The following is a 14,432-nucleotide window of genomic DNA, read 5'->3' as shown; positions in this document are numbered from 1 at the left end:
CAAAGGTTTCACAAATAATCTCCGGTGACTATAATAAGTGAGCACACAAACAAACTAATGGATTAAAAGGGACATTAATTACTGTCATTGTATCTGAGAGGCAGTGCAATCGTGTAACGAGGCCTTTTAGCTGTGTCAATTACTGCTCATTTTCATCTCCACATGGCTGGCCAGTCCCAGTACTTTCTGCTGCTCAGTGGTACAGCAGAGCCTCAATGAACATCCACACTCATTTATACACACACAGCCTTCACGTTATATTTCTTATATTATCATTTTATTTGCTTACATTTTATATTGTAGTCTCTCTCTCTGTCTCGCGCTCTCTCTCTATTTTTTTCTCTCAGATACTGAAGTTGGGCTCCATTGCATGTTTCCTGCGGAAAACTATGGACCCCCCATCAGACAAAGCGATAGAGCTGGCCATCACACACCTGGTGGACCTGGTGAGAGGATAAAAAGATGACTGAGGAATAATTGATAGAAATGAAAAGGAAGTTTGCATTAATATATAAGTAAAAGATAAATTACAGTCTATTATCACAGCTAACTGGGTAATCAGGAACCCAATGTAAAGCAGCTACATGGCTACTTGCATAAATTAAATGTACATGAAAAATTACGTTGTTTAAGGCAGGCATAAAGTCAGACGGTCATTATCGCAAAATAAACCCTGACATGAAGCCCAGGGATCAACTTATTACCAATTCACTAATTAAATCGACATAATCGATCAATATTGAAATTAAGAAAACATATAAGAGTGCTATGAGAGGCATGAAACCAGCAGCATAGGAAAATAAGTTTGAGAATAGTCTATTATATAATTATTATATAAAATTAATTGGCAGTGGAATGCTGTGATTGACCAATCAGAATAAAGTGTTCCAGAAAGCTCTATAAATAAGAAGCGTAATGACTAAAATCAAAGAACTTAGCAGTAGCACAATATTTTAAATGTATAAAATGAAAAATCTTGGAGTTATTTTTGATTCCACTCTGTCGTTTGAGCCTTTTGTGCGGAACACTGTTAAGACCTCGTTCTTTCATCTCAGAAATATTGCACGTCTACGTCCTATGCTTTCTGTTGCCGAATGGTTGATTATAGGGTTTTTTTTTTTTTTCGCGGTTAGACTATTGTAATGCCCTTCTTGCTTCACTCAAGGGGTGATAGGGCTTTCTCATCTTATGCCCCCAAATTGTGGAATTCTCTCTCGTCTGACATCGGGGAAGCAAATTCATTAGTGAGTTTTAAAACGCGTCTTAACTCTTTATTTTAGGATTGCTTTTAATTGATTTTTATGTGTTGTTTATTTACTCAGTGGTTTTTATTTATTTATTTATTTATATATATATATATATATATATATATATATATATATATATATATATATATATATATATATATATATATATATATATATATATATATATATATATATATATATATATATATATATATATATATATATATATATATATATATATATAGTGAAAGCTACTTTTAAAGGCGCTATACAAAATAAATGTATTTATTATTATTATTATTATTATTATTATTATTATTATTGTTTGAAAAGCCAACCATTTTTCTGCTGTGTCTTGTAGAACGCCCTGGACCGGAATGAAGAGCTGACTCCATTAGGATTTCATCTAGCCCGTATGCCTGTAGAGCCTCACATAGGAAAAATGATTCTGTTTGGGGCTCTTCTGGGCTGTTTGGACCCTGTGCTTACCATTGCGGCCAGTCTTAGCTTTAAAGATCCCTTCTTCATACCACTGGTACATACAAATACACCCTTTCACATAACGCATGTGCAGCCCCAGAGGGTGTTCTCTAATGAGGGATTGTTTGACTGATGGATGTGTTTATCTCAGGGAAAGGAGAAGGTTGCGGACCACAGGAGAAAAATGCTCTCCCAAAACTCTAGAAGTGATCATCTCACTATTGTCAATGCATTTTGGGTAAGTCCTAGAGAGTTTATTTTTATTAAGAATTCACTCTTAATACTTAGGTCTCAGGTTGTCCTGGAAAGACGGGTTCACAGCTGGTCATAGGGATCTGTGCTGAGGGCTCATCTAGTCGCTGAGGATCTGTACATCTGGACAGTATCCAGTGGATTTGTTGGACATCAATTAAATTATTACCCTTAAATGGGTTCGGTTTTTTTTATATTTATTAGTTTGTGGAACAGACACAGGGCCCTAGCATACACCTGGCGCAATGCAAAAAAAGTGTTTTTGCTAGTTTCAGCAGTTTTCATTTTCTGTCGTTGTTTAAATGGCAAATGCACTCGCGCCCATCTGTTCGCCCTTGGGTGTGCTGGTTTGAAAACGAGGTGTTCAGGCGCATTGTTGGTGCGTTGCTATTTTGAAGCAACTGAAAACGACTGCGCCATTGACCAACAAAAACCTTGTGTTATTTAAAGGCCGCATTAGTAAAATGCACCTATAGGCGGGTGCACAATGCGTGTACACTGCTTATTACACACACAGGGACGCACAGCAGCACACAAACATTTTAAATATTAAAAATAAAAGGATTCCTCTCTGGAGAAGCATTCAGTCTTCCCACTCGCAAATTCCACCATGTAAATAGCAAATCCGCCATGGTGCAACACAACTGGCTTTTAAAGGGAATGGGACATGAGACTCATTAGTTTATTGCACGTTACGCACGTAGTTTAACACACGCATGACTCATTAAGAGACTACGTACAACCCTTCTGGACCATGTGCCTGGCCCGCCAATAGTTTTTTCCGTCTTAAACTAGCAAAAGTGGACGCAGTCAGACATCATTTGTGTCGACGTGGATTACAATTTTACTGAATTATGTTTAGCAAATTAGCATTTGTGGTGTTTTTGTTTGGTATTATTTTAGGGCTGGGAGGATGCTAAGAGACAGGGTGGCAGATTTGAGAGGGAATACTGCTGGGAAAACTTCCTGTCTGCCAACACGCTACAGGTCAGTCTGCACTCTCTACCAATCAAACATTAGTTAAACATAACAGAGGAAATTTACTTTTTGATATGCACTTGATAAATGGAAAGCCATTTTGCTCCTTCCCAACAGATGCTTCAGAATATGAAGGGTCAGTTTGCAGAACATCTTTTGGCAGCTGGCTTTGTGAATAGTAAGGACCCTAAAGATCCCAGCTCTAACATCAACTCAGGTACTTTGCCCAGACTGTCTGTCTCTCCGGCAAGTGTACAACCATTTTTACAACACTTTTTTATCTAGGTTAATGTTAATTCATAAATACAGTATTGTTCTTTGTTAATTAATGTTTGTCCGTAACTAATGTTCATTTATATGGCTTGAAATGTTATTATTTATAAGAGTTTATACAAAAATTTACATACATTTTCCCTGATCTTTTGACTTAAGAAATCATTGTACAATAAAAACATACAGTAAGTTTTAGAACTCAAAACTTCGCTTCGAAGCTTCCTGATGCTGTGTTTTGAAATCGGTCATCACAATATAAGTCGTTATTTAGGGGGTTTTTTGCGCACAAAAACTATTCTCGTCACTTTCATTTTTGGGTGAACTAACCCTTTAAAGGAGATATGCTCCTTTATATCAGAGGGCTAAAATGAGGGTACATTTTTACCCCCTCTTATTTCTATTTTATACGATTTTTCTTTTTTCTATTTTATACTATTAGCTCTGTTTTTCTCTCCATGTCTATTTTCCGTATACATTTTTTTATATCTAACATAACCAATGTTCTTTGTTATTTATGTTACTCAGAGAATGAAAAGCTGATTAAGGCAGTGATAGTAGCAGGATTGTACCCAAAAGTGGCCAAGATTCGCCCCAGCCATAGTAAGAAGCGACCAATGTAAGTGGCATGGATTTCTCCTATTGCTTGTTTTTGTGTTTATTTTGGATTATGTGCCCTCCATTCTTCAGCTCATTGATAGTCTGTAAGTATTCAATTGGGACTGTCACTGATGGCATTATCCCAATTTGAGACATCTTCACAGACCGTTGTTCTGTTGTGAAAGATAAAAGACAGAAAGATGAAACATGTAATGTCTTCAGAAAAATATAACCTGTCTATAAAGAAACCTTGATTTGTTACATTTTCTTTCTTCTTTTAACGCTGGCTATTGAACATGTTTTTTGTCTGGTTACTAGGCATGTCACAGTGGTGACATGGTTTGAAGATATTATTGTCATAACTCTGAGGCAGCGTCCTGTAGTGATGTTTGATTTCAGCTTTTATGCCGCACACCTTGTTAATGCCACTGTATACACCACTTTATTCTGTCCACTATTCAAATGGCTTTTATTCAGCCTCATTCTTTTAGTCATAGGCCATTCTGCCTTTGAGTAAAACCTTTTCGTTAAGCTTTTATTAATTCGATATTGCTCTATCACTGCTCTACTGACTATCAGTGTCAAAATCTGCTAAATATTTATGTTGTAGTATAACCTTATACCATTCAAAAGTTTGTTTTTGAAAGGAGTCTCTTATGCTCTTCAATGTATTTAAAATACAGTAAAATTTTAAATACAGTAAAAAGTAGTATTGTGAAATATTAAAATTTAATATAAACTGTTTTCTATAACAATATATTTTAAAATGTAGTTTATTCATGTTATGGCAAGCTGAATCAGCATCATTAATCTTGAAATTGTGTGGTTTTGCAGGCCAGTGAAGGTGTACACTAAAGCTGATGGGAAAGTTTGTATCCACCCTAAATCTGTCAATGCGGAGGAAACTCAGTTCCACTACACATGGCTCATCTATCACCTGAAGATGAAGACCACCAGTGTATGTACCTTTTTGAAGTGCATGTTGTTTTATCTGTGCTAATGAGTCAAAACTATTGAGGCTAATTTGTTATGTGTGTTCTGTTAATTTAATTTATGTTAGTATTGTATTTTATTTCAACACTGGTAGATAGAGGACAGCTTTGGTTTCAGCAGCGATGTGTCATATGTTAAAATATGTTCTAAAATTGGTTCAGAATATCAAACATGTTTTGATCACACTGTTTTTATCACGCTGATTTCATTTCAAGTGGCCTTTTTTGTAAATAAGTTTGGTTTTAGTTAGTTATTTGATGCTATACAAATTGTGTGCTTGACGTCATGATTGACAGCTGAGATTGACAGCTTCTCTGAGTGAAGTAGTCACTGAGGCACCAACAGACTTTTTTTTTCGGGAGGAGATTGGAGCCTTAGCTTCCTACATTTTCATAACTGTTTATTTCACACCGACATAATGAATTGTTCTGCATCTGCGAGAGTGTGGGAGGGTTTTTGATGTCGCGGCTCTACTTCCTGCTCTCTACTGTGCAGACTTAGTCCCAAATCTGCGCAAGATGTCAGTGCCATATTCGGACATCCGGCGGCTTCACTTTTCTCCAGCGGAAGAGAATGAAGTTGCATCGTCCATATTTTTTAACCTAATATAGTAAACAACATTTCCTAATTAGGCCTACTCTGTATACATTTTACGATGAATAGTATCATTAGTTATATATAATGTTTAAAATGCTTATTGTGTTCATATATTTCATAATAAAATTACATAAGTCCACTACCCTTCCTGAAATACAATTAATATTGTCATCATTCATAGATTTCATGTTAAAATAATATAAATATTCACTACCCTCTTTGAAATACAATAATCTGTATAAAAAAAGAATCATCAGATTAATCTGGAAAAAGAACCGTTAGATTAGTTGACTAATCGAAAAAATAATCGATAGATGAATCGACAAAAAGATAGTAATTAGATGCAGCCCTAAATCAGTGTTCTTAACCTGTCAGTGGTCATAATGTTATACCTGATCGGTGTATACGCGTGTTGTGTGTCCATTTACTCATTTCAAAGGAAAGTACTAATGTATTATCATTTTGTTAAAGAGCTCTGTGTAGAGTGGACGAGTGTTTGCAAATTAATGCCGCCTCCAGCTTAAGTCCATCTCTTATTCAGTTTCTGTGTGCCTTTTAATCAACGTCCTCTCAAAAGAGATCAAAGCTCCTTACCAAATCAAGGGGTACAATTTCTGCCATATCTCTCCTTGCTCACTAAGTCACCTGTGGCTGCTTTAGCCGGAAAAATAACAATTTTAACGTTTTGGTGCTGTTGTGTCACAGTGATGCAGATTGAACAGTCCTCTCCTGTCCAGCAGTGTCCCCAGGGTGAGACCTGGCATGCCCGTCTCATTGTCCTTTTCTGAGAAGGCAATACTGCAGAGACTAAAGCTAGAAACAGAGAGTGAGAAATCAACCTGTGCTAACACTATAGTCACTCTGGGGTCTCTTTGTTTTTAGTGTCTGTTTTTAGTTTGACATGAAATCAATAATTCATGCTTATTTATTTATTTGGTTCACATTAGGGTCCTGATCAACACTGACCAAGTTTATTTTGCAATTAATGACCAGCTGACAGAACATTGTTGTTTTCTTTTTTTCTTTTTCACCTAGTCTTTCTTTCTTAATTTTTATGACGTCATGAGCAATCCAGTCATTTATATATAGATCAGTGCTCAACACTGTTCAGCATGTAAAGAGGGAGGAAGTGCCAAAGATTTTCTTCATCTCTCTTTTCACACCCATTTACACCATTTTGTGGAGGATGAAATGCATTACATTAAGCACAGAGACAGCCTGAAAAATAATCTCGATATTCTTTATATTGTAATATTCTTGAGCTAGTTTTGCAAAACTACAAAGCATTCTGAGTAATGCTTGACACCTGATTAACAAGTGCAAGCGGGTCAATGACAAAGTTCAAGATCAAATATATATTTTAAAACGCATAGTAAGTTCTTAGAAATGTAATCTGAAATGTAACTACTGTATTCATCTTGATTTGAAAATGTATACTCTACTATTCTAGAAATGTTTTGTTTTAATGACTTGTGAAGTCAATTGGTATAATCAAGGGGTGTAATATTTCCTTGTACACTCAAATGAATTCAGGGTATAAATCTAATTATTACTAAAAAAGGGGTAACACTTTATTTTTGTGACATTGTTACATATACTTTCTGTAGTAGAAACAGTAAATTATGCATAATTACAAGCAACTAACCCTAAACAAAACCCTATTCCTAGCTCTACTCTAAGTTAGTTGAAATTACTCAAATGTATAATTACACTGTCACGCTGCATTCACATGGGGCATCGGCATCAACGCTTGACGGAGGGCGTGTCTGAAGCTGGGTGACAAAAGCCAATCATATTACTTTTCCGGTGTTGTATGAACGCAATTGGCCAGCGTCTGCGCTAGGGTATTTGCATAGGTGAACTGATTGGCTGACGCCTGCATTGGCGCTTAAAGCTGAAAACTTTTCCATTTTTGCCATGAACAACGGCAGTGACGCAATGCAGAACCCACAATTTAGTTTGCCAACGCTCGACGTCACCCATTCAAAGTAAATGAGAAGCGTTGACACAGACACCCTGTGTGAATGCAGCGTAACAAGGACACCTTAAAATAAAGGGGGTTATTTTTGACAACCTAAACTAAACTTATGTTACAGAAAGATCAACAGAGCTTCAGCCTTTTGGATATTATTTGATTTATTGGGACTTTTTATTGTGACTTCTTTTTTTATAAACTGTAACCACCTTGAGTGAGGTGAATTGTCTGAAGTAAATCGAGTTTTTTTTTTAATTTATTTTTTTAAATAGGTCTGGAATTTAAAAAAAAAAGTGCACTCTTAGTTTGATTTCTTTTCCTCATTTTTCTAAAGATCTTCCTCTATGACTGCACTGAGGTGTCTCCATTTTCATTGCTGTTCTTTGGAGGGGATATTTCAATCCAGAGGGACCAGGACCAAGAGACCATCGCTGTGGATGAGTGGATCGTATTTCAGTCCCCGGCACGCATTGCTCACCTGGTCAAGGTCAGCTTTATTTTGACATGTTTTTGTTTCATATGCCACATATGATTTGACAGGGCACTCAGTGATGGATTTCAATTATACTTCAAATGCATTCTTTAAATTTAGGAGCTGAGGAAGGAGCTGGACGTGTTACTGGAGGAGAAGATAAAAAGTCCACGTCCTGTGGACTGGAATGACCGGCAGTCTAAAGATTGTGCCGTCATCTCTGCCATAATCGACCTCATCACCACACAGGAAACCCCTGCTGAAGACTCCAGGAGAGGCAGCCAGTGAGCGCAACCACCAGCAGCTTATTTATTTGAATGACATTTAGCTGTGACAGAAGAGTGATTTGCTCTCACAGATGTGTGTAAACCCACTCTGATCTTTTTTTAATCAATACTTGCAGGTGTTGGGAGTAAATACATACAGCATTAGCAATGATTAGAATAAACTTTTTTTGTCACTTCTTCTTTATTTTAGCATAGGCTTGAGTTATTGTATGCTTTCTTTACAGTAATTCATTAAATTTGCCATAATATAATCCATTTGTCTATGGAGATCCTCCATTCTTAATCTCATTTTATACACACATACATATAGGTCAAGGGACATACAAGTGAAAATTTAAAAGGGTCATGAATTGAGAAATCAACTTTCCCTTGAGCTTTTGATATATAAAAGGTCATGGTAATTTAAGAATATCCTGTAAGTTTCAGAGCTGAAAACTTCCTTGTTAATTAAAGAAAAGCTTTTAGTTGAGAGCTGGCTCAGCAAACGCTTGATCTGGGAATGTGCCTCCCTGTGACATCAGAGTGTGGTGAAACACCACCTTAACTGAACGCCTGATTTTGTAGCCCCGCCCACCGATTTGTGCATGGCATGTTATAGATAAATAACTTAGACCTATGTGGAGCTAAACCAGATCGAACTTACAAGAATAAACTTCATTCAGATTCCAATATTATGAATGCATGGATGAACTTTACTTTTAATGAATATCCAGCTCACGTAGGTAAGACATTGCGTGTTTGTTCCTTCATTTCACCACGGATTCGTTTGTAAACAAGAGACTGGATTTGCAGACAGGATGAGATTACATGAATGAATGAAGCAACACACTTATGTGAGTAGAAAATGTTTTTTTTATATGTGATAGTATTGCATTGTTACAGATTGTTTGATATCGATTGATTATGTGTACGTGTCTAACTGAACATAACTTAGCACGCTGTCACAGGCTGGAGAATTCTTAATTTGTGGTGTTGGTTCATTGTGCTGCGATTCGTGATCAGACTGTGACATGTATAGGCCAGGGCTCGCAAAGCCCAACGTCCCAGGGCTATGTGTTTTCCAGACGGGCAACCAAAACGTATCACCGGCCTGCCGGCAGGCTATCTTAAATAGTGAAATAAAATTCCTTTCTTGATGTGCGTTGTTGACTCTCTGGACTTGATATTTGAAGGAAAAATACAATCACGGAAGTTTTAATCATGCTGATTTGTCTGACTGCAGTGAGGCTTGTGCGTGTGTGTGTGTGTGTTAGTGATGCACGGTTTGCGGTTATATCCACCGAACGGGCGGGTCAAGTAATAAAAAATAACATTCCAATTTGAATTGTGGGTAGATGAGAGCTAAATCATTGTGTTTGTTTGATAGACATTTTTGTGAGCCCTTTGGGCGAATAATTCCGGTTGCCATTTTCCCACACGCTTTCAAAACAATTCCTCACGTGTACTCACGGGGGAGCAGAAGCTCATTATAATATGCAAAGCTTATCCAATCATAGCAGTCGGCATTTACTTCCAAGTCTTAAGTGCGGCACGCCCCATAAAAGCGTTCCAAGAGAGAGGCTCAAACCCAGGGTAGAAAATAGCCTATTACTTATTAAACCACGCGAACATAAGTTGACCTCAGACAACAGTATAAAAAATAAAAGCCAGTTCATGACCCCTTTAAGGAATGAATATCTTTACTCTTTAAATGCACATAGAAATAATCAGTGTATAGATTCATATTCAAGATGTTTTTAAGTTTACAAATTGAGGATATCTGATACATATTTACATTTTCCCTGAGAGTCAATTATGAGTTAATAAGTGAGCGAACATCTTTGTACTGCTATAAAACTTTCCTTCACTTGAAGTAGGGACTCCATGTCCACAAAATTTTATTTTACATCTTTCGCAGGAGTGCTCAGAACTGAACAGTGAACCAGAGTCACTTTGGAAAAAGTGAAAAAAGAAAACAAAAAAGAGCCCTGGGCTCAGTTAATAATCACATAAAATCACTGTTGGATTAAGCAGAATTCCATATGGTGTGTATTTTATCCTTTGTATAAATTTTTGAAGCAGGTACGGTACTGTAGTGGTTAGAGTTCAGTTATCATCATGTGCAGTGCGTTCCTCTGGAGGAGCTAGTGCTCCAGTGATGAACTCAGACATTGGTCTCTAGGCTTTGCAGACGGTCCATTCGTTGCATGTTTTTCTCTATGGTTGCCTGACAGGTGATGAGTTCAGCGCACTCGGCCAAGAACCAGCCCCTCTCTCCATCCCGCAGACGCTCTCCTTCATACCAGCCTGAAACCACAGCCAGACATCAATTGACATTCTTGTGTACACAAACCAGACACTGAACAAAGGAAAAAAATCAGGGTTCCCATTCTTTTTCAGCTCGTTTTCCAGGACATTTTCAATTCTACTACAGCAAGAATAAAAGACAAGGATCACGCCCTAAAGTAATATATTGCTCTCTAAGGCGTACAGTTTATTGCCATGACTTTATATAAAATCAGTTTTAATAAAACATTAATCAAACATTATGACTATGGAAGCTTGTTTACACCACACAATAAAAAAGGTAATTGTGACTTTTTATCTCACTATTCTGACTTTCTCGCAATTGCGACTTATAAAGTCAGAATTACATGATATAAACTCGCAATTGCGAGAAAAAAAGGCAGAATTCTCAATTTTGACTTTATAGCACAATTTTTAATCACAATTATGTTAACTTGCAATTGCAAGAATTTTTTTTAGAATTATGATGTTGCAAATTACCTTTTTTATTTAGTGGCAGAAACCAGCTTTCATTGTTTATTGCAATGACTTAACTATAAAATCAGTTTTTAATATGAGCTCTTAATCGTACATTATGACAAATTGTTCTCTTTACCAGTGTCAATATCAAGGGAATATCAACTACTCTCTTGTGTCAAAACTCAGCATTCCTGAACATCGCACTTTCTGCAACCAACGGTAATTGTTTTGGGCCAGTGATAAACTTTTTTTTAACTTTTAAAAAAATAATTTCCCAGGACAACAAGTTTTGCCAGGACCTATTACGTTTACTCGTAATTTTCCATGTATTTTCTAGGACTGGAAAATTTGTCATCAATTTTCCAGGTATTCCAGGACGAGTGGGAACCCTGAAAAATACTTGACTACAAATAAACAAACTCTGCTGTCGGAGCCATGCAGTAAATTTGTGCCATTTCTTAAAACAATTACTCGTTCAATTCCTTTATATTGCTCTCGCACTCTCTCTCTCTCTCTCTCTCTCTCTCTCTCTCTCTCTCTCTCTCTCTCTATCTGGGACAATTTCTTGTATAAAGAACAAAACGGGTATCAATGTGATAAACTGAAGTAGTCCTGAAATAAACACTTTTTCTACTTCAAATTACTCTCCTCTGAGTATTGTGGAGAGCTTATAAAAGATCTTTTTGGAAAGGAATGAAATGTTCAAAAATAAAACAGCCTGCTTTCAACTGTCTTTTGTATATTTAATGGCCATTAAAAGATTCAAGGGGCCTTTGAAGCCCTATCCCATGAGGCTTGGCCTTTCAACATGAAAGCCAGCCAATGAGCACCAGCCAGAGCGAAACCGTTGCTTGACCCTCTGACCAGCACCATCAAAACTGAGACCTTCAGCTGAGCCTCACATGAAAAGACATCCCTGTGGTTACAGGACTACTTGTTCTGGGACAATAATCATTATCCAATAACCACAGACAGAACTGTTTCTGGATAACTTTTAACACAAGCAAGAGGTCAGACTTGTGTAGAGAATTTAGAAAATAGAAAACACCAAGTTTGAGCTTGAAGAAAGACTCTAGAGCAGTGGTTCTCAACCTTTTCGACTCCTTTTTTACTTTTATGAATGCATTGGCGTATCATTACGAAACTCTTTGGCACCATGGTCTGACAGTAGTTGTTATAACAACATTTTCAACATGCTAATAACATCTGATTAAATCAGCTTATTGTAATGAAACTTAATAGGATCTTAATAGATCCTTGGTTCATGCCGAGAACATAAATACCAATTTTGCCATATTTGGCCGAACTTCCTGTCTGCCATTTTGATTTCCAAACATACTTTTTCTAACTCCTTCTAGACAGTTTGTCTGATTTTCACCAAAATCGAATTCAATCTTCAGACTGTGCCGACAAAAAGGTATGGATTTCGTATTGATAGACGAAACTTTCGCATACCACAGCAACAAATTTAAGGCATGGTGCCAAAATGACTCTGAGGCTGTTTCTCAGCAATGCTTTGACATATTGACATTGTCACCTAAATACTAGAGGAAGAATCCTGGGACCTCATTTATAAAACGTGCATACGGACAGATTTGATCTTTGGGTGTGCGTACGCGAAAATCCACGGCAAAGTTCATATTTATAAAAAATGGTCTTTGCCGTGGAAAAGTCAGGGTCTGAGCAGACGCACGCACTTTTCGGAGTACTGCAGGTATTTGGAAATGTATAAGCAGTTGCAATAATAATAATAATTATTATTATTATTATTATCCTGATAATAGTTATTTTTCCTGACAGAGCGGGGCACAAAGTAACACGGGGTTAGTTAAACATGGTTTAAAACTTTCCACACATCAGCATGACGAAACTTAGTGTATTTAGTAGGTGCCATATCAACAGTGTATAGAGAAAAAAATGCGGAAGATATCACTGAACATTTATTTAACCATAGCAAAAGTAAATTGCTGAAGTAAATTTTTAATCTCTGATTTTTGTGTTTATTTAAAATGAGACAAATCTGATATTTTTTTTAATCTTATATCTGTAATTTAAAAGTTGAGATAGTTCTTTAATACTTATTTAACCAGCAGAAGACACTAAATCCCAGTTGTGCAGGTGGGGCATGTTGTAACACTGCGTTACAATGTGCCCCTATTAGAAATATGCTATTCTATTCTAGCTATATTCTTATGAATAGTCTATAGTCAATGTTCAGAAATTATTAATTATTATTATGTTGTTTTGAACCATGCTGTTTGTGTTTTGCAGTGTGTTTGTTGTTTTAATTAATAAAAAATTCCATTATTTTATATGAAAAAGTTAAATAATTGTATTTTATTGACAAAATATTTTTGTTTGTCTTGGATTTTTTTTGTTTTACAAATTAAAGCACAACATTTTGTTTTTATTGTGAGTGTACACAAATCAAAATAAAGGGTTTCTCAACACAGTTTTGACTGAAATTTAGCGTACCTTAACCATGCAGAAAATGTTGTAAAAATAACCTGAAAATAGAACTGTACAAATTTATCAATTACAAGAATACCCATGGCTACTTGTTCAAAATAAAACAGCCTATAGCCTGTGTGGTTTTTCAAAATTCTGTTAGCATAATTACACGGCATTAAAGTTAAATTATTTAGCATTATTTAGCAGGACCTCAATTTCGGCCTTGCTAAAATTCTTTTTCTTGCTGCTCGCCATTCTCAAGTAAAAAATGTTGACGTTGAATGGTGCTCTTTTAAATGCTAGTGAGATTAATTAGGGGCCATTTACAAGGTGGAGATCTTAAACCATTCAGCTGCGCCCAATTTTTAAGATAATTTGCGATTTATATATTACACATGCTAAAGAGAGGCGTACGCACGTTTTTTTTGTGCGTTCGTTCATTTTTCGGAATCACACGTACACACATTTGAGAAATTATCTTAGATCAAACGTAGGACAGTTTCTACGCAACATTTTATAAATGAGGCCCCAGATCCGGCTTTCTTTCTCTTTACTCTTGGATTGGGTGTAGTTTTACAAACATAGTAAATTTAAAACAAGTTTTTTATCACAACATTTTGAACAATGAACACAAAGACAATTATGACAAGTATCAGTCATAGCAAATCAAACATCAGAATATTAATAAAAGAATACATATCAGCGTATATCAGCATCTTGAAAAGCACATAGCATTGTACATTGTCCTTGTGTACTGCTTTATTTCTACTTCTCAGAGAGTGAAATTTCATTTTCTTTAAGCCAATCTGCTTCTTTTTTATGTCCCATTGATTTGAACAGACATATTAAATGCCAAAATCGGTGTAATTGCTGTAAACAAAATCTCACCATCCACTATCTGTGACAGCAACACCACATCAGCCACCTGTAGAGAGAGCTCATCCGGCTGCCTGGCTGTGTACGTCCTCGTCACCTCCACCTGCCTAGCGTCTAACAGAGAAATACAGACAATTATCCCCCTTTTTTTCTTTTTACAAAAATACAAGTGACACTATGACAATCTAGTAAGTCTATACATTTTTCAT

General features: G+C 36.4%; 2 protein-coding genes across 3 annotated transcripts in view; one reads left to right on the top strand and one right to left on the bottom strand.

Moving 5' to 3' along the window:
• dhx36 (DEAH (Asp-Glu-Ala-His) box polypeptide 36) overlaps positions 1–10,095 on the top strand; it is a 77,607-nt gene extending 67,512 nt beyond the window's left edge. Inside the window, exons 17-25 of the mRNA XM_079824910.1 lie at positions 348–446; positions 1,609–1,782; positions 1,879–1,965; positions 2,883–2,966; positions 3,075–3,174; positions 3,756–3,846; positions 4,662–4,785; positions 7,727–7,879; positions 7,985–10,095. Of these exons, the coding sequence (XP_079681036.1) occupies positions 348–446; positions 1,609–1,782; positions 1,879–1,965; positions 2,883–2,966; positions 3,075–3,174; positions 3,756–3,846; positions 4,662–4,785; positions 7,727–7,879; positions 7,985–8,152 (1,080 nt within the window). The 3' untranslated portion in view covers positions 8,153–10,095. The remainder of the gene's footprint in view (positions 1–347; positions 447–1,608; positions 1,783–1,878; positions 1,966–2,882; positions 2,967–3,074; positions 3,175–3,755; positions 3,847–4,661; positions 4,786–7,726; positions 7,880–7,984) is intronic.
• The window catches only part of LOC307131323 (rho guanine nucleotide exchange factor 26-like), a 138,740-nt gene continuing 132,628 nt past the window's right edge, over positions 8,321–14,432 (bottom strand). For both annotated transcript variants that reach the window (XM_079824912.1, XM_079824911.1), the window contains exons 14-15: positions 14,236–14,337; positions 8,321–10,437 (exon numbers count right to left, since the gene is read on the bottom strand). In XM_079824912.1, the coding sequence (XP_079681038.1) occupies positions 10,295–10,437; positions 14,236–14,337 (245 nt within the window). In that variant the 3' untranslated portion in view covers positions 8,321–10,294. The remainder of the gene's footprint in view (positions 10,438–14,235; positions 14,338–14,432) is intronic.

This window comes from Gobio gobio, assembly GCF_949357685.1.
Source record: "Gobio gobio genome assembly, chromosome: 9".
In the NCBI taxonomy this organism is placed as follows: Eukaryota; Metazoa; Chordata; class Actinopteri; order Cypriniformes; family Gobionidae; genus Gobio; species Gobio gobio.
The sequence above is the reverse complement of the archived record's forward strand: the minus strand, read 5'-3'. Positions and strand labels throughout refer to the sequence as shown.